The sequence below is a fragment of the Nicotiana sylvestris genome, chromosome 3, assembly GCF_000393655.2.
Source record: "Nicotiana sylvestris chromosome 3, ASM39365v2, whole genome shotgun sequence".
Taxonomy (NCBI): Eukaryota; Viridiplantae; Streptophyta; class Magnoliopsida; order Solanales; family Solanaceae; genus Nicotiana; species Nicotiana sylvestris.
Window position 1 is genome coordinate 194,866,377 of NC_091059.1, and position 21,378 is coordinate 194,887,754.

Here is a 21,378-nt window from a genome sequence, read left to right on the forward strand (position 1 = left end):
GATATGCAATCAATTTATCGGGACCCGTCAGTCACATGTCTCGAAGCTAGGGAAGGTAGAGAGCATATAGTCTATCAGGCTTTTGAGGTTGTGATCGAAGATCAATGTGAGGAGGGAAGCTCATATCCTTAGCCCTTTCTGTCAAATGCGTACATCAAGGTCGCTACTGAAATGATCAAGCATGGTTATAAGCTTGGGAAGGGACTCGGGGCATCATTGCAAGGTATCACAGAACCTATCACTTTAGCTGCCAGCGAGAAGTTCTTCGGTGTGGGTTTTCATGCCACAGAATCTGACGTGACATGGGCAAATGTACAAATGAGCAATGGTTAGGGTCTACCTCATCCAGTCCCGCATCTTTATAAAACATTCATCAAGCCCAAGTACACCAAAGAAGAAGAAGAAGATGATGAGGCCCTCACGGCTGAGGAAATTGAGGACATATGTGGAACCGTGAGGCAAATGTTATATGAAGCTCACATGGTCCAATCTGGTGAAGGCTCGAGCACTACTGAGGTACAATTTATGGGGCCCGATGCCAAGCTACAAAATCGGAAGGTTACTCCATTCCCAGTCAGGCGAGAATCCCGGTAGTCCAGTCTTGCCACCTTTTTTGCATTCCAAGTTATTCCAGGGTGTAACTCGAATGTTTCTTTTAGTTTATTGTCTTTAAAATTCCAATGTAAACCCTGCTATCTTCAAATTCAATGAAATGAAATCAATATTTCATCATCTATGAATCTCTTTCTTTATTCTTTCTAATTTTTGTTACTTTTCTTATTTGTTCCTTTCAGTTCTAATAATGCAGACTTAAATAACATGACATGCTTGCGGACTTCACGCCCAGATCATAGCACGTTGTCTAATTGTGAAATAATGAATCAAGAACCGGAATATGATGAAGATGAGGCTTTAGGGAAATAAACCGAGAATTGGAATAATTTGAGAATAAACCTAAGACAAACTTAAATGAAACCGAGCCGGTTAATTTGGGTAGTTCAGAAGAGGTCCAAGAAATCATGATAAGCATTCACACGGATGAAAGAACTATGGATGTATTGATCCAACTTTTGTTCGAATTCAAAGATGTGTTTGCTTGGTCCTACAATGACATGCCAGGATTAAGTGTCGATTTGGTGGTCCACAAGTTGCCGACTTACCCCGATTATCCCCCTGTCCTGCAAAAACAGAGGAAGTTCAAAACTGATATCAGTAACAAGATCAAAGAAGAGGTCACCAAACAGTTGAAGGCAGGGGTGATCCGAGTGGTCCGATACACCACATGGCTGGCTAATGTAGTTCCCGTACCAAAGATGGGAAAACTCGAGTGTGTGTTGACTATCGGGATGTGAACAAAGCAAGTCCCAAAGACAACTTCCCTTTGCCAAACATCCACATCCTTGTTGACAATTGTGCCAAACATGAGATACAATCTTTCATGGATTGCTATGCCGAGTATCATCAGGTCTTTATGGATGAAGAAGATGCGAAAAGACAGCCTTCACCACACCCTGGGGCACCTATTGTTATAGGGTTATGCCTTTTGGTTTAAAGAATGCTAGGGCAACTTATATAAGGGCTATGACTGCCATCTTTCATGACATGATGCACCAAGAAATCGAGGTGTATGTGGACGATGTGATCATCAAATCCAGAACACAAGACGACCATGTTCGGGATCTGAGAAAGTTCTTTGAGTGGCTACGTAAGTATGACTTGAAGCTAAATCCAGCTAAATGTGCATTTGGGGTTCCGTCTGACAAACTCTTGGGATTTATAGTCAGTCGGAGAGGTATCAAGCTAGATCTAACGAAGATAAAGTCTATTCAGGATTTTCCTCCTCCGAGAACCAAGAAAGAGGTTATGAGCCTGTTAGGAAGGTTGAATTACATCAGCCGGTTCATTGCTCAGTTAACATCCACATATGAGCCCATATTTAAGCTATTAAGGATGCGGCGATTAAATGGACAGATGAGTGTCAAGAAGACTTCGACAAAATCAAAGAATATCTGTCGAATCCGCCGGTCTTGGTCCCACCCGAACCTGGAAGGCCTTTGTTTTTGTATTTGACAGTCTTGGAAAACTCTTTCGGATGTGTCCTCGAGCAACATGATGTGACCAGGAAAAAAGAGCAGGCAATATACTATTTGAGTAAGAAATTCACTAGCTTTGAAGCCAAACACACTTTGTTGGAAAGGACTTGCTGTGCCTTAACTTGGGTCGCTCAGAAGCTTAGGCATTGCCTGTTGGCCTACACCACCTATCTCATCACCAGGTTGGATCCTTTGAAGTACATATTCCAAAAGCCGATGCTCACAGAGAGGTTAGCAAAATAGCAAATCCTGCTCACTGAGTTTGACATAGTCTATGTCACCCGCACGACAATGAAAGCCCAAGCTTTAGCGGATCACCTAGCTGAAAATCCTATTGATGATGAATATCCGAGGAAGTAAATTCAGTTGAGGTAACCACAAAAGACACCAATGCTTGAAAAATGTTCTTCGATGGAGCTGTGAATGCAAAAAGGAGTCGGGATTGGGGAAATCTTGATCTCACCCATTGGTCAACACTATCCGGCCACAGCTCGGCTTCAGGTTTTCTGCACAAACAACACTGCCAAGTACGAAGCCTACATTATGGGTATGAACATGGCAATCGACCAAGATATGGAAGAATTGTTGATCATGAGAGATTCAGATTTGATTATCCGACAAGCTCAGGGTGAATGGGAAACTCGGGATGTCAAGCCTATTCCATACAGGCAACATGTGGAAGATCTTAGCAAGTGTTTCAAGTCAATCGAGTTCAGGTACATTCCTCGGTTTCACAATGAGTTAGCTGATGCATTCGCTACTTTGGCCTCGATGTTGCCATATCCTGGCAATGTCTACATTGACCTTTTGGAAATCCAAATCCGAGAAAGGCATGGTTATTGCAATACGGTTGAGGCGGAACCAACAACCATGGTATCATGATATCAAGAGATTAAAGGAATATCCCGAGCAAGCCAATGGAGACCAAAAGAGAACCATTAGAAGGCTTGCCAACGGTTTCTTCTTGATCGGGGAGGTCTTGTACAAAAGGACTCCAGATCTCAACCTGCTAAGATGTGTAGATGCATAAGAGGCCGGAAGAATCATGCATGAAGTACACGCATGAGTGTGTGGACCCTATATGAATGGATACGTCCTGACAAAGAAAATCCTTCGAGCAGGCTATTACTGGATGACTATAGAAAAAGATTGCTTCAGTTTTGTCCAAAAATGTCATCAGTGTCAGGTACTCAGTGACCTAATTCATGCACCACCTACAGAACTGCATCCTATGTCAGCATCGTGGCCATTCGTTGCTTGGGGTATGGATGTCATTGGGCCAATCAAGCCAAAAGCTTCAAATGGGCATAAATTCATATTGGTTGCCATTGACTACTTCACGAAATAGGTTGAAGCAGTCACTCTCAAAGCCATCACTAAGAAAGCAGTGATAGACTTCTTGCACTCCAACATCATCTGCCGTTTTGGTATCCCTACAACTATCATTACGGACAATGCTACAAACTTGATTAGTCACTTGATGAGGGAGATATGTGAACAATTTAAGATCACGCATCGGAATTCTACCCCTTATCGGCCCAAAGCTAATGGTGCTATTGAAGCAACAAACAAGAACATCAAGAAGATTCTTAGAAAGATGATTCAAAGCTCGAGATAATGGCATGAAAAGTTATCGTTTGCATTATTGGGATATTGCACAACTGTGCGTATATCAGTCGGAGCAACACCCTATCTGTTGGTTTATGGCACTGAAGCTGTAATACCCGCAGAGGTTGGAATTCCATCTCCCCAAATCATTGTTGATGCTGAAATTGAGGATAGTGAGTGGGTCAAGACCCGTCTAGAATAGTTAACCCTGATTGATGAAAAATTGATGGTTGCAGTTTGTCACGGGCAGTTGTATCAACAAAGAATGGCTCGCGCCTACAATAAGAAAGTATGGCCTAGGAACTTTGAAGTGGCGCAACTCGTCTTGAGACGTATTCTCCCTCATCACAAGGAAGCAAAAGGAAAGTTCGCTCCAAACTGGAAAGGTCCATACATTATAAGAAAATTGTTGCCGAAAGGGGCATTGTACTTGGGAGACATTGAAGGAAATGATCCTGAAACAGCTGTGAATACAGACGCGGTCAAAAGGTTTTACGTTTAACCCTTCTGCGGTACCAATATTATTCGATTGGGATGACGAAGGCTTTCATTCTCGCTACCCCAAACACTCTAACCCTTTGCTAACCCTTTGAGCTGATTACCCTTCTTTGATTACCCACTTTGGAACCTGAAAGCTTTTGTAAAAAAAAATCAAAAGCAAAAACAAAGTTTTCCTAAACTACGTTCGACTTGATTCCGAAAGGATACGTAGGCAGCCTCTCTTTAGGGTTCAGTCACACCAAAACAAAATCCAAATTCCCCCAAAAGTGAAATTGGGGAAGATGTTATAATGGTTCGACGATGATCCCGCCTGAATGGTTCCAAAGTTGTAACTCAATCCAAATTCTTTGTACCCCAAAATCATGTTCAAGTCCTTCCAATTGATCGGTGAGAATGTTCAAGAATCGGAGAGTGCAGTTACTTGGATCTGATGCAACAAGATGGGAGAAATAAAATGAGAGAGTCTTATTGGTGAAAACCCACGCGAGCACCTTAAGGAGATGGTAAGCAGAGAAATTGAAATGAGAGAGTCTTGTTAGTGAAAACTCGCAAAGAGCACTATAAGGCGACGGTAAGAAGAGAAATAAGCGAGGTCAATTGGCGAAGACCCACAAAGGGCGCCATTGATCGAAAAGAAGGAATCCCCTACAACCATCAACATTGGTAGTCCCGGCAAGATTTTCTCAGTTTTTTAAGACACGAGTTATGTTGGGTTTATGAGAAATTGGATGGTTGCGCCAATCAGGTATCCAGTCCAAGAAGCATGTCATCTCTATTGAAGTCTGCATGCACTCTAGATAAGTCCTTCTTTCTTCCCCCTAAAGGGACATCTCTTGTTAAATTCAGTATCCTCTCCTTTGTTTACTTTTCTTTAAATCTCTTTCGGTTTAATTCCTCCGAACTAATACAAAGAAAAGATGAAAAGATTGGTTTTATAGAGTTCTGCTTAACAAAAACTAAATTCAAAGGAAGCACCCAGCCTCAGTAAGTGCATCAAGTCGGTCTCGACTGACCATGATGGTTGATGCTCCAAAGTCAAAATTATGAAAAAGGGAAAGAAATCCAAAGTCAAATGCCCATAAAGGCGAAATAAGATGAAAAGGCCAAAGCCCCACACGGGTTGAACCATCATGTGAAATTTTGGAAGGTCAAGATCCCTGGGTTTAGAAGAGAGATTGATCTCCAGAAAGCCAACGAGCAATAGAGATTTTCATCGAAAGAGTTGGGCCTAGATCAAGTGATCAAAACAATCAAGGCCACAAAACCAACCACCGTTTCAAACTAACAATTGTTCTTTGTTTGAAAACATGAAACAGGTGCAATCCAAAGCAACTTTGCAAGAAGCAGGTGCAACCAAAGAGTAACTGCACAAGGGCTAAAAACATCTTTGCAGCAACAATCCATAAAGGGAAGTCCCCTCCCAAAATTCTTTCTCGCATTTACTAATTCTATGAAATATATATAAAAAACGAAAAATGAAAAAAAGGAAAAAAAAAAAGATAAGAAGAAAAAAATTCAAAAACATGGTAGCCTAAGGTCCCCAATCTCTAGTTACGTTTTTTCCAACATAGGGTCTCCACTCCCTAGTCGCTTTTCCAACATAGGATCTCCACTCCCTAGTTGCTTTTCCAACATAGGGTCTCCACTCCCTAGTTGAAGTTATTTTAGACATAGGGTCTCCACTCCCTAGTCGTTTTTCCAACATAGGGTCTCCACTCCCTAGTTGATTTTATTTTAGGCATAGGGTCTCCATTCCCTAGTCTGCTTTTCCAACATAGGGTCTCCATTCCCTAGTTGATTTTATCTTAGACATAGGTTCTCTACTCCCTAGTCGCTTTTCCAACATAGGGTCTCCTCTCCCTAGTTGAAGTTATCTTAGACATAGGGTCTTCACTCCCTAGTCTGCTTTTCCAACATAGGGTCTCCACTCCCTAGTTGATTTTATTTTAGATATAGGGTCTCCACTCCCTAATCATTTTTCCAACATAAGGTCTCCACTCCCTAGTCGTTTTTCTAACATAAGGTCTCCACTCCCTAGTCGTTTTTCCAATATAAGGTCTCCACTCCCTAGTTGATTCCATTTTAGACATAGGGTCTCCACTCCCTAGTCGTCTTTCCAACATAGGGTCTTTACTCCCTAGTTGAGTTTATTTCAGGCATAGGGTCTCCACTCCCTAGTCCGTTTTTCCAATATAGGGTCTCCACTCCCTAGTTGATTTTATTTTAGGCATAGGGTCTCCACTTCCTAGTCCGTTTTTTCAATATAGGGTCTCCACATCCTAGTTGAATTTATTTGAGGCATAGGATCTCCACTCCCTAGTCTGCTTTTTCACTATAGGGTTTCCACTCCCTAGTTGAAGTTATTTTAGACATACGATCTCCACTCCCTAGTCGCTTTTCCAACATAGGGTCTCCACTCTCTAGTTGATTTTATTTTAGGCATAGAGTCTCCACTCCCTAGTCTCTTTTCCAACATAGGGTCTCTACTCCCTAGTTGATTTTAGTATAGATATAGGGCTCCACTCACTAATCTCTTTTTCCAAGGATACACAATCCTGATCTTATTGCTTTCAATAAAGAGATAGTTTAGATTTGGTTACAATAACTCACAAAATTTTCCTAGTGAAAACTGGGGCAGAAAAGTTTGTTTGTTTTTTTGCTTTGGTACCTGAACAGGTTTTCATCGTGAGACACAAGGTTTGAGATGATCAAAAGAAGAAGTCTTAACCCAAATAAAAGAAAAGAAAAAACAAGAAAAGAAGTTGAACTCTAAGTGTAGAAGTGGAGAAAAGATGCAGATTGCCCAAGATATGATTGAAGTCACAAGTTCTGCATGTCCCGCCTTGATCTGAGAAGCTGAAGAAGAATGAACCAGCGGTTGTAATTAACGAGCATCAAGATTCAGATCAGAGTTTGCAGGAAAAGTCATCTAAGACTCAAGATCAAGCATTTGAAGGTTTATAGATAAGAATCTTTTAACTCGTAGTTGATAGGCTTAGCTAGTTTGGCTTTTCATCTTTCATCTTGGTGTAATAAGGAGCTCAACAAGCAGAAACAGTAGCAACAACAGTGAAACCACAGTTTCTCAGTAGTCTCAGCTACCAAAACTTCCAGAACTACACTGACCTGATTCCTTTATAGCCAAAGATATGTAGGCAACCTCTGAAGCAAGGTTCGGTCAGACTCTTTCAAAAGATGCTTCTTATGGAGTTTCAAACGGGCAAAAATCCCTCATAGTTTCTCATTTTATCATTCATGATTTGCAAGACATAAGACATGTATTTATCCTATAATTCACAAGAGAAGCATCTATGACTGGGCCGAGCTATTGGGTTCAATGCCTAGGCCCAATGGCCTAGGCCTAGACTTGTCGCGATTCGTTTTTCCCCATCTGGGCTAATACCCAAGTCTGACCCATCTTGAATCACAGAAACGAGCCTTGAAGATCTAGCCTATGGCCTTGGCCACATTACTATGCTTGCAAAAAATTCAACAACAAAGTAATTACACATCTAGCGACTGTTGTTTTATATCATGAAATCATAAATTAACATATTACAATACTCTAAATAAGAATGAAACTTTCCAGAATTAGAACATTACAGTATAACCTATTAGTACATGAACGATTACATTAACAACTAATCTATTACAACTTCTACGTAATTAATAAACTAATGAACACCCGCCTCTTTTTGGACATAATTTATCCATGAAAAAAAAAAAGCTTGGTCCAAACTGAGCATGCTACCAACATCAAACTTTCAATTCTTAGCCTTTTAACCTGCTGATTTGGCCAACTAGTGTCCAAACTCATAGATTATAGCTCATGGTTAGCAAACCAAACTTAGATGACATCAAGTAAACAACAAATTATGCATTTAAATAAAAGAAGAAGGGAAGACATGACTCTAATGAACAAGAATCCAGAATCAGCATTAGCAGACAGAATATTTAGCTAAAAAGCATCTTCAAACAAAGGTTATTTTCAGAATGAGGAATACTAAACATCCATGTGTTAACTCAGCTTATTCGTACCAAATTACTTCAAGTTTTAAGCTTACATAATAATAAATAGCTCGGATACATATCAATGTAATCAGAAACTAACATGAAAAGACAACCATTCATTACAAGTAACTTGCAACTTTGATCTCATATCATTTTTAACAAAATATTACATGAAGAAGGGTTGAGTTCAGTACCTTGAACAAACAACAACAAAAAACAGCAAGTACTAAGATGAGAAGCACTGGTTGAAAAACTCAAAAGAAGAAAGGAGCAACAGCAGAAATCAAACAGCCCAACAACCAAATGAATCCCAGAGTTTCAGACCAAAAAAAACAACCACTTGAAACCAAAAATCCCAGCTAAATAACCCTAGAAAACTCTCTATTTCAAACCATTTCCAGCTTGTTAACAAAAGGGAGAAGTTTTTTGGAAGTTTTCTAAGATTTTCTGAAATCTGAAATTTTCAGAGAAAGAGGAATTTTATGCAGTAATGATGATGCTCAAACTCTATTTTTCAGGACTTTTAGGCAGAGAATAATGCTAATGATTGAATCCCCCTTTTCAGAATGGAATAGCCTACATATATAGGCTGCCTAGGGAGGGTATATTTTGGAAAATATTCCTTATCCTATAGCAAAATAGTACTGTCCTTTTTTCAACCCTTGGTACATCTGTCCTATATTTCAGCATCTTTTTTATAACAGCTTGGACAACTGTACATTTTCTAGGAAGCTTCTAATTTTTAGCCTAAGTGAAAATCCATTTTTACCCTCTAAATTACTGCCTATTTCAATTCTATCCTAAACTCTTTTGGTTCAATTAGGTCATAAGGTTTCTATTGATTTTCAAATTAGGACAAATAAAGACAAACTTAGGAAGGATAAAAAATTTAAATAAAAAATTCTTACAGAATCATAAGGCTGCCATCTAAAACGAAAAACTAAATCAATCAATAAGAAGAAATGTTCACCTAATTAAACCTAAACAAGAACTAGATTTAGAATGACTAATGCATTTATAATTAAACAAAAACAGAATTACAAAGATAGACTAAAAAGACCCTAAACAAATTTGAACCTAACATGAAAGAACAGTAAAACCTAATTAATCTAACCCATACAATTGCATAATGAAATTCAGGCATGCTTCAACCAATTTACTGAACAAGAACAAATAATCAACTAAACAGTTGTGAATAAAGAAAAGAAAATCTAAAATTAAAACCCTAAAACATGCGGCTGAAGGAAGAAATTAACATAAAGAAAAACAATTAACACGGAAAGAAAAAGAACAAACCTTACAATTTATCCTAAATCATGCAAGCTAAGCAGAAAAAGGAGATGATTATGAAAGAAGAAAAGAGATAAACAAAGGAGAAACAGAAAAGAAATTACCAAAGCTTGCTTCAAATTGGACCAGTCATGAACTCAGACAAATTTTGGTGGGGTAAAATAAACTTAGACTATCGTCAATCGATTGCTCTAATTAAGAACAATCGATTAATGAAGGTCTTGGGTTCAAATGGCCCGAAATTGAACAAAAATTGAAGGCGGAATAAACTAGGGTTTCGATCTTAGATCTGATATTTGGGAATTTATGGGCTTGTTTGAAGGGACTAGTTTGGGGATTTGGAAAGAGGATGGGGTGAGGAGTATCTGGTGTGAATTTGGAGAGAGTTGGAGCAATTAGGGTTTTTGACCTTGAATCTCGGATTTGAAATTCGAGTTTCTTGGTGGCGATTTGAAAGTAACGGATTGGAGATTTAACATGAGTAGATAATGAGGGTTTCAGAGTATAAATTTGGGGAAGATTGGTGGTGGTCCGCTGCCGTGAGGCAATTTCCGGCCGGCGGAGGAGGGCGGAGCCGATGAGGTATTTTAGGGCGGCTAGGGTTTCTTACCTGATGGTGTGAGAGAGATGAACTGATCTGGTGTTAGGGGTTTTGGGGGGGGGGGTTGGCCAATTTTAGGACAGTTATATAATAATTGACTCCTCAGTTCCGAGCCGTTGGATTGCTAAGATCCAACGGCTGTGATCAAATTGACACAAACTGCGTCGTTTTGGGGTGTGAGGGGTTGGACCGGGTGGGCTGGTGATTTGGGCTTGGACTTGGGTAAATCTAGAACGGGTTTTGCATTAAAATCAACCCAATTTCAAAACAAATTCAATCTTTTCAATTACCCCTTTTATTTCCTTTTTTTCTTTTTCTTTAATTAAAAATCTTAAATTATCTAAATTGTAAAATTAAACCAATTACCTAATTACAATAATTATAAAAGATACTTAATTCTAAACTAAAATAGAAAAATCAATAACCTAAAAATTAAAAGGTAAAAATGTAAAATGAGCTATTTTTTGTGATTTTCATTTTTATAAAATAAATAATTACTTATTAATCCTAAAAATGTAAAAATAAAGCCTAAATATAATGCATGATATTTTTGGTATTTTCATGATTTAAATAAAAATTAAACGGCCACAAAATGCAAACAATTAATAAAATTCTACAAATATTACTAAAATGACAAATAATTAACGAAAAATCCATTTTCTTGGGATTTTATAGGAGTATTTTATATAAAACTAAGGATCCTAATTGAAGTTCAAACTAAAGTTTTCTTGACTTAAGGCTAGGCTTTTGGACAGTTTTTTTGGGCCAACAATAGCTCACTACTTAAGCAATTCAGCTTTGAAAGCTGTATTTGGGCTCTCGATTTGGCCTAGTAGAAAAGAAACTCAGGGGCCCTTGCACAGTTTGAATTTTAACCAGGTCTGACCCACATTGGGCTTATATTAGGTGGGCCTAGTTGCGGAGGTTTAACTAGTAACAAACTGTGATTCTTGTCAATCATATAAAAGTTTGCATGAGGTATATATAGATTATACATTGGTATGTAAAGACTATTCTATCCTTACAAAAAAATGGTACAAATTAATATACTTATCCCACTCTACGTACACCAGTAAGGAACTTTAAATGGACAATATTTATCATATTGATAATATCTTGAAGAATCTCTTATGAAATAGTAGCTTGAATCTACGAAAGAAAAATAGAGTCGAGTTGAATCCATTGTTGAAAGGCTGGGTTTATAGTTGAGATGTCATTATCACTAAGTACAGTGAGTGAATAACAAGAATAACTCCCATCGATAAAACCCTAAACTCCATAACCTTTGAATACGGGTAGAAAGAGTTCTCTCCATGGCATGTAGTTGGTGTAATCAAGAATAGTGGGGAGAAGATTTTTGATGTTGGAGAGACATAGTGCAGATTGGGATGAAACTGGAAGAGAGGAAGAGACAACCATAACACTAGAGGTTGAAGAGCTGGATTGAGATGAAGATAATGACATAAGCTGGAAAAGAGGAGAACGTACAGAAGGAACCTAAGCAATCTGATACCATGTAACAAATTATGATTCTCGTCAATCATATAAATGTACAACGTTTATCATATAGTTCAAAAGCTTAATAATACGAGATTTATTTTAAACACAGAAAATTAGTTCGTTGCCTTTGCACTTATAAAAAGAAAGAAAAGTTATACGCATCTAAATTGCAATAATGAGATAGTCGAATATATTACCATAAGAGCGTGCTTATAAATTTCAATCGAATTATTCCCGTTGATTAAGTTAGTGCATATTGGAAAATATTTACTCACTTGGTGCTACATAAATGCTTGATTTGATATAAAATATACGTAGCAACAACAACAACAACAACAACAACGACCCAGTATAATCCCACAAGTGGGGTCTGGGGAGGGTAATATGTACGCAGACCTTACCCTACCCCGAAGGGTAGAGAGGCTGTTTCCAGGAGACCCTCGGCTCAAAAAAAGCAATAGGAGATAATATATCAGTACCATAAAAATGCGTAATAAAATAACAACAATATATAGGAGATACGAAATATGAAATACATGATACGACATACGAAATACGAAATACGAATTAGATGGCTGGTATAGTACAACTAGAAGGTAAAGCCCTGCATCAATAGACGATCACTGACATTCCTAGTCTAACTCCTAACTAGATAGTCTCTCTCAGTTGTGCTGTAGAAATATTCACCCTCTCCCCTAACCTACAACCTTAATGCTCGACCTCCATAATTCCCTATCAAGGGCCATGTCCTCCGTAATCCTAAGTCGCGTCATGTCATGTCTGATCACCTCTCCCCAATACTTCTTAGGTCTCCCTCTACCTCTCCGCGTGCCCACTACAGCCAGTCGCTCACACCTCCTCACCGGTGCATCAGTGCTCCTCCTCTGAATGTGCCCAAACCATCTGAGTCTTACTTCCCGCATCTTGTCCTCCATGGGGGCCACACCCACCTTCTCTCGAATATCTGCATTCCTAATCTTATCCATCCTTGTATGCCCGCACATCCACCTTAACATCCTCATCTCTGCTACTTTCATCTTCTGGGTGTGTGAGTTCTTTACCGGCCAACATTCAGTTCCATACAACATGGCAGGCCTAACTACTGCTCTATAAAACTTACCTTTTAGTAACGGTGGAACTTTCTTGTCACACAAAACTCCCGACGCTAACCTCCACTTCATCCACCCCACCCCTATACGGTGTGTGACATCCTCGTCAATCTCCCCGATCCCCTGAATAACCGATCCAAGGTACTTGAAACTATCTTTCTTGGGAATGACTTGAGAGTCAAGCCTCACTTCAACTCCCGCTTCCGTCGGCTCAACTCCAAATTTGCACTCGAGGTATTCCGTCTTCGTCCTACTCAACTTGAAACCTTTAGACTCAAGAGCATGTCTCCAAATCTCTAGCCTCTCGTTGACGCCGCCTCTTGTCTCGTCAATTAGAATAATGTCATCAGCAAATAGCATGCACCATGGAACCTCCCCTTGAATATGATGAGTCAGTGCATCCATCACTAGGGCAAATAGGAATGGGCTGAGCGCAGACCCTTGGTGCAATCCCGTAATAACTGGAAAGTGTTCAGAGTCGCCTCCTACTGTCCTAACCCGAGTCTTAGCTCCATCATACATGTCTTTAATCACCCTAATATAGTTACTCGGGACCCCTTTATCCTCTAAGCAGCTCCATAAGACCTTCCTAGGAACCTTATCGTACGCTTTCTCCAGATCAATAAACACCATGTGGAGATCCTTCTTCTTATCTCTGTACTGTTCCACCATCCTCCTAATAAGGTGGATAGCTTCTGTGGTAGATCGTCCCGGCATGAACCCGAACTGGTTGTCTGAAATAGACACCGTCCTTCGCACTCTCATTTCTACCACTCTCTCCCAAACTTTCATGGTATGACTTAGTAATTTGATGCCCCTATAGTTGTTACAGCTCTGGACATCACCTTTGTTCTTATACAACGGGACCATTGTACTCCACCTCCACTCTTCAGGCATTCTATTAGTCTTGAATATAACACTAAACAATGCAGTAAGCCATTCCAAGCCTGCTTGACCCACACACCTCCACAGTTCAACCGGAATCTCGTCTGGCCCGGTAGCTCTGCCCCTTCTCATCTTACGCATTGCCTCCATGACTTCATCGATCTCAATGTCCCTACAATTACTTACTTCATGGTGACTGTCGGCATTCCTCGATTCCCCAAGTATAATATCCTGATCCCCTTCTTCACTTAGAAGTTTATGAAAGTAGGTCTGCCACCTCCTCTTAATCTGGTCATCTCCCATCAAAACTCCAATAAAACACACACACACACCGTCACTCTCTCTCACTCACTCACTTTTTCTCACTCTCTCTCTCTACTTTTGGGAGACAGAAAAAATGGATGACTCCATGGAAACAGAAGAAGAATTGGCCGAGTTCACATTAGCTGAGGTTAATTCACTTTCTTGCTTTTCCCTTTATTGTCAGCAATCTTTTATTTTCTGCTTCAAGCAAACTTATTTTCTCCCTTTCTCTGATTGTGCATGCCATTTTCTTTGTCTGATTTCAATTCCTTTGATTTCTCATCTAATCTTGTTCCTTTTTTTGTTTGCTACATTTTACTTAGAAAGTTCCCTTATCTAACAGTAACATACAGGGAACTAAAATCAAGAATGACCAAATTTAGATTAAATTACCAAATGTGGATTAAATCTGCAATTATTTCTGAGGATTTTCAGTTACTTTCTACAGGCTATGAAAATGACGACCTTGTTTAAGCGAATGAAAGAAAAACCAATTAGTCAAGAGTTCTGTCAAAAACTTGCAACAAAGTTTAGGTAAAGTTTCCCTTTGGGCTAAAATAAATGCTACTACTTCCACTTTGATAAATTGAATTTTATTCTTTACTTATATGCTTTTTCTTTTGTTTGTCAATTTTTAATTTGCAGTTGTTCACCTTATCGTACTGGAAAATCTTTCATAAAATGGGAACAGGTTTATCTCTGAACTATCTTCTCAATATTTATTTCCCTTTTTAGGTATTCACGATATCTGGATTATCTTATAAATCTATTATGTATGTTTTGGCTTTGTTAAAGGTGCAAACTTGGTTTACGGATGAGCAAAAAACACAAGCATCTAAAGCGATTGTTGTTAAGAAAGAATCTGATGTTCCTCGACCTCGACAAGCAAAAAAACCAAAATCTAAAAAGAAATTTTCAGCTCTAATGCTTTCCAGAAAATACAATACTTGCGGGTACACAAGACTCCCCGAATGTGCATATGACCGGCCTCAGAAGCCCAGAGGTTACCAATTTCCCCTTGACCTTCATATGTTTGATTTTTGTCCTCACTTAGTGGATTAGAAGTTGTTTACTCTATTTGTATCAATGTATGAAATGCAAGAAACTACTTTCCAGTTGTTCAAATGTGGATAATTATGCTAAAAATATTAAAGATAAAATAAATTCTTAATGTAACTAGCACAAGATCACTCTGATGTCTTCTTTTCCTGTTAATCTGTTTTAACCTGCCATTCAGTTGAAATCTTTCTCTTCTTATGAGTTTGACAAAAAGTTTTAATTCAAATTTAACTACATGAATACTTAACTGATGGCTAAAGTAAGACTAAGATATTAGGCCCGGGCAACATAGAGCTCCTTCGCCAACTTTTGAGTATCCCTTTAACGAATCTTTCGGATTTTGTTTTAAAGTACTCGTTACCAACTTTAGTCTAATCGTATTGCTTTTATTGCTCAGATACACCAGTTTTATGTAAACAGTTGCCAACATCTTGGTGAAATCTGGAGAAAATATACAAATTGGATATCCTGTGGTTTTGAGACATTTTTCTTGATTTTTTATCTGATTTATCTCTGTTTTACTTGTCATGGTTGAACATAGAGGTTACTCATTTTGCAGTTTTGTACTCTGTTATGCACGTGCACATTGTCATGATAAAAATGATGTATCGTATGATCGAGCAAGTAACTTACTCAGATATTTTAGATATAGTGCATTGAATGCCGTACTACTTGGTTTCTGTTACTCTCAAGCTTAGACTAATGTGGATTCTGTTACAGTTTCTGCAGCAGAGATGGCCACAGAGCTCGCAGAGTTGTCTTTTGAAGCTCTTTCAGCAAAGGATTTAGCTTGGTGAGCATTTAACACTGTTGTATCCTTCTCTATATGACAAATAATGCTACATTTTGTTGATAGTTCAAGACCCTAATCTGTTTCTATTTTCTCCTTGTAGATCTCATGGTCTTGTAGTTTCTGATTGTGACTAAATACTATTGGTCTCTTACATACTTCACTAATCATTGTTAGATTGCCAAAGGTGATAAAATGTCGTGGTGATGTTGCACGTGGGGCTTATGTCTAGAAAAAGGCTTACTGAATAAACATTTCAGCTTGAGTCTCTTCTGTTGATTTGTGCTGGTTTATGAATATCTGAGTTCAGTAGCTTGGAAATTGGAGTCTAAAAAGTTGAAGCTAGTACCAAAGTATTGAGGCGTTCTCGGTTACGTCTGGAAGAATACGAAACTACTAATAAGTGAAAAACGATCACGTGGTTGAGGCTGGATATCGTCCATGAAATTACCCCGAGATAATAATTTACATTCCTCATCATAGTCATGGAATGCCAAAACGAATTATGAGTACTGATTTATCATATTCTCTCAACTTCTACCATGAAATGTCGAAGCCAATGAGCATACGATACTGTAGAGGCACGTCATTCATACCTCGGATTGTATGAGGGTAAATGTTGGCAATATTCAGTGGCTGAATGGTTCAGGCATTAACAGGATGAGTTGTTTCTAGGTCAAAGCAACTTAATGATGTTCTGAGCATAAAATTCTACCGAAAGTTAAGATGAATGTCGTAAAGGTCGATGGGCTGTGTAGCAGAACTCTCTTTTCGATAGTAATACTAGATTCTGATATTCGTTACTTCCTTCTTTTTCTACTTCTGTTTCTCTGCTTCTCTTGATTTGCTTCTTTCTTGATTTCTTTTGTCCAAAAAGACTTTTGCTTCTCCTTATTTGTGTGTGCCTCTTCTGCTGCTAGTTCTGCTTTTGGACTTCTTTTCTGATACTATCATTTGCTGTCAACTATTCTTTTTCTCCTTTTCTTTTCTGTTCTTTGTCTTGTCCTTATTCTCCAATTCTTAGATTATGTACTGAATTTTAGGAAAACAAAGAATGACGCTTGCAACTAAAGCTAAGTATTAGTGAAGTCCTAAACTAATTAAATGTGAAATTAAATACTGCAAACTGTATTATACTCTGCCAGGCTCTTAAGCGCAGCGGCAAAATTGATATTCCCCCTGTCTTCTATGAACTACTTTTGTAACTTAGAGAACCTGACCAAGTAGCTTTTCTCTGTCTTTTGCAGGTATGATGTGGCCTCATTTCTCAACTTCAGAGTTCTTCGCACAGGCGAGCTTGTAAGCTCTTTGTTCTCTGTGATCGTTTTTCTGGTTTTTCTATTTGCCTAGGTGCACTACAACAACAACAACAACAAACTCAGTATAATCCCACATGTGGGGTCTGGGGAGGGTAGTGTGTACGCAGACCTTACCCCTACTAGAGAGGCTGTTTCCAATAGACCCTCGGCTCGAGAAAATGTGGCAAGGAAGAAAAGGGATGAAGAAGAAGAAAGAGGGGGAAGAGGGAGACAAAAGACAATAAGGAAAAAGGGAAGAAAAGGTAGTATCAAATAGTAACAGTCGAGGAGCAACAATTTCCAGTAGCAGTTTTTAAAAAAAAACAACAATGGACGTGGTAGCTAAGTATATGTCCGGGTGCACTGTCGTTTTAAATTTAAATATGTCCGGCTGTTCTTGTTTACTTGGAAGTTTTAGTAGTCTAGTGATCACGGTGTATGTGAGAGATTTAAGATTTCTCCTTGACCACTGTGAAATAGGGAAGATTTACATTGCCATGGACGAGAGTGAAATAGCAACAGTTCTGTTTTTTGAAGTTCCTACTCCATAGATTAGAACCACTAATCCTCAGGCCTTAGGTTTTATGTGAAATTTCAGATACACTCATGTGAGATAAATAAGTTTGACACGTCTCAGAACACAATGGAATAATGGTAGAAACGCATGGATAACTGAATTCGAAACGTTGATGGTGGATTGTAAGGGAAGGGGCAGGTCTAAAAAGTATTGGGGAGAGGTAGTTAAGCAGGACATGTCATTGCTCCAGCTTACCGAGGATATGACCCACGATAGAATGGTGTGGAGGTCGAAGATTAAGGTTGTAGGTTGACAGATAGTAGTGTGCTCCTCATAGGCTTACCAGTACCACTAGGATTATTTTTGTATTATCTTATTCATGGTTCTTTACTATTACATACTGTGTCATTCGTGCCCGCTAACTTAATATATTGTTGTTACTATTGCTACTTGTTGCTTTATCTCCACTGTTTCTTGAGCCGAGGGTCTATCAGAAACAATCTTTCTATCTATCTTTTATAAGGTAAGGGTAAGGTCTGCATACACACTACCCTCCCCAGACCCCATTTATGGGAATACACTGGGTTTGTTGTTGGTGTTGTTTTGTTGTTGATGGTGGATTCACTTGTCACTCAGCATATATTTTTAAGTCGAAATGCATTTACTAAAACAATATATGTAATGGAATGGGTCCATATTAAGGTGCAACAATCAGCGTCATATCAACAGAATTTTACGTCAGACAAAGATTTGTCGCTTATAGTCTGACATATATAAAGTATCTCGTTATGCAGGAAGTTCGTGTAAGATTTGCTGGCTTTGGTCATGAAGAAGATGAATGGGTGAATGTTAAGAGGAGAGTACGTGAACGTTCCGTTCCTTTAAAGCCCTCAGAATGTGACAGGGTGAATGTTGGAGATCCCTTGATGTGCTTCAGGGTATCATTTCGTTTCACCAACTTTTTTTAAGAATAAAAACTCTGTTTTTTTAAAAAAAAGCACCATAGAAATCATGAAATTTCCACTTTCCAAAAATGGTGTCGATGTGTATCAGTGCAACAATAATGTCACGATTAAGCGTGGTATCTGGACAGTTAAGGCCTCAAGTATTTTTATGACCATCTTGTAATGTTATGTTTTAAATTCACAGGTAGATGAATATCTCGCAGTATATGGTGATGCGCAAGTTGTGGAGATCCAAAGGAAATTACACGATAATACAGAATGCACGTGCATCTTTGTCGTTCGCTACGACTTAGATAATGCTGAGGTAAATCATTGGAACATCGTATGTATGTGGTAGAAATTATATGTCAATAATAATTTTATTTTCATTGTTATTGTTTCGGATGCAGGAGAAAGTTACACTTGACAAGTTATGTTGCAGACCAAACCGAAGCAACAGTATACTGCCTGAAGGTCATGCTAAATTATGTGTCTTGAACAGTATTGACCAAGCAAATACTCGCTCAGGGGCGGAGCTAGAGCTTTGAAAATTCATTAAATATGTACAAATTAATATAGAACCTAGTAACTTAGAATGAATAGAATTTCGAACCCATTAGGTTTAAATTCTGGCTTTGCCTCTGTACTCACTAGGCCAGAGCCTCCGCAACGTTGTTCTGTTGGAATATTGGATGTTGGGCCAATCTAAATATGTACTCTTTATGTTTAATCATTTTATGTGAAGATATTTGGTCCGGCATGAAGTTTAGAAAAGAAAAACTTTTTGAAAGTCATGATCTTAAGCATGACATGACGTTTTTATAGCTATAAAGTTATGTCATTGGAGATAGAATGAGATTTTATAGAAAGTTATGTCATTGGAGATAGAATGAGAAGTTTAAAATTAAATTGTTCCTAATTATTAAAAGAAGGTGTTACTCTTTTTGAAACGGAGTAAAAATGAAAGAATGTCACATAGAAAAGTATACGAGGAAGTAGCAATACTTCGTCATTTCTTCTACGCCTATCGTTTCATCTGGCCTCTTTTCCAATAACAGGTTGGGATAAAGTTTCGATTTTAAGACTTTAGATCAAGCAGAGATAATACTTTGATAAGCACTTCCAATAATAGTTTTAATCCTCGTGCTTGTCGTGCTCTCTAGTAGAACTAGAAGTTCGAGAAATATAGTAGGAGTAGTAATTTTTTGCGAATATTAATGATGAATGAATCAGCACTTGTAGGAAGGAAAAAAATCGGGAGAAAATAAAAAATAACCAGATTTACAACTGCAAAAATAGCCAAATTTCAAAAGTAATAGAAATTTAGCCACTTTTCATGTAAAGATAAATCTGAGCAAAAACACTGATCAAAACCCGGAAAATACGTCAGTATATTATACTGGAGTTCCAGCAAGTATAATTGTCTAGTATAATATACTGGAGTTTGGAACACCGGTGCTCCAATTTCCAGTATATTATACTGAAGTCAGCAAAGTATACCGGTCCAGCATAATATACTGAAGTTCATACACAGGTGCACCGAACTCCAGTATATTATGCTGGATCGGTCTCTGTTGCAACAAAATAGTGGCTATTTTTCATTGACTTTGTAAACGCTGGCTATTTTTGAATGATCAGTTCGAAAACTGGCTATACCATGCTATTTTTACAAAAAAATCGGGTTTGCAAGAAAAGAATATAAATAATAAAAAGAAATCAAAATGTGCTCCTCTAATCGGGTTTACAAAAAAACATGGCTATACCATGTGTACGAGTTGAAAACAACTACTTGATCTAGTGCTACTAGTTGGAAATTGTAATCGACATTGTCTTGCTAAAGGATATACTTCACAGTTATTTTCTCTTCCTGTCTGTATTTTATTCTTTAGTTCTGAAATATGCTGCATTGCCTTGGTTGATGCATGACCAAGCCTCAGATGCCATAATGTTGTTTCTCCATGTTCCTTCAAAAAACTGATTGTTGCTGTTGGCAAATTTTCTCTTATTAGGTACAACCCATTATTCTCTTTACCAATCCCCATCACCTTGCCATTATAGAGACCCTGAAATATACAAAAATCAGGATAAAATCCAACTGAGCAACATAATTGCCTAGTGAGCTTAGACACTAACAATATGTTGAATTTGAAGTCGGCACACACAGTACTCCCTCAATAATTTTATTCCCTAAAACTACCTCCTGCATGTGTAATTTCTGCTCTACTGCCCTTACCATTCCCTATCCTATCTTCGACACAATCCCTTGGACAAAAAGGAGAGGTTTTTAAAGCAAGTTAAAGCTAAAAGTGGTTAAACTGTAAAATGATACTTAAAAGGATTTAGCAATTCTCAAGTGAAAGAATAGACGGTATTACCTTTTGTTAGACATATGATAAGGTAGTTGGACAACAAGCCCGTCTAGCTCAGTTGGTAGAGCGCAAGGCTCTTAACCTTGTGGTCGTGGGTTCGAGCCCCACGGTGGGCGTTTCTCTTTTTCGTTGGACGCATTATTTCTTTTTTGGGGTTTTGAATAAGTTGACGTCTTGGGCCTTAATACTGTACCTTTGTGTACACCTCAAAGGACTGCTAAATGGCTCAGGAGAATCTTCTGGACCTCATATAAATGGGAGTTTTGATACAATTATCCACAAAAACAAAACTATTTACTCTTGCCTACCCATTTATTTTTCTACCCATAAATTAATTACATTTCCTATCCATAGTAGTTTTTGTGGAGAATTTTTTCTTTATTCTCCAATTCTTTTTTATTTCTATGCTTCTTTTCTTTTTTCCTTTTTTTCTTTCTTTTCTCCTTTTCTTTTTTCTCATTTTCTTCCTCTCTTTTTTTCCTCTCTTTTTTTCCTCTTTT

General features: G+C 38.3%; 1 protein-coding gene and 1 non-coding gene across 2 annotated transcripts; both read left to right on the plus strand.

Annotated features, from left to right (window-relative positions):
• Nucleotides 1–13,907: 13,907 nt before the first annotated feature.
• On the plus strand, nt 13,908–19,293 carry LOC104210021 (protein SAWADEE HOMEODOMAIN HOMOLOG 1). Its single transcript, XM_009758813.2, has 9 exons — nt 13,908–14,049; nt 14,350–14,435; nt 14,547–14,592; nt 14,697–14,904; nt 15,681–15,753; nt 16,998–17,049; nt 18,360–18,503; nt 18,715–18,834; nt 18,920–19,293. Exons 1-9 carry the CDS (start codon nt 13,996–13,998, stop codon nt 19,055–19,057), a joined length of 921 nt encoding a protein of 306 aa, XP_009757115.1. The 5' UTR covers nt 13,908–13,995; the 3' UTR covers nt 19,058–19,293.
• A 1,628-nt stretch (nt 19,294–20,921) lies between these two features.
• TRNAK-CUU (transfer RNA lysine (anticodon CUU)) lies at nt 20,922–20,994 on the plus strand. Its single transcript has one exon. It is a non-coding gene; the product is annotated as a tRNA-Lys (tRNA).
• The last annotated feature ends 384 nt before the right edge of the window (nt 20,995–21,378 follow it).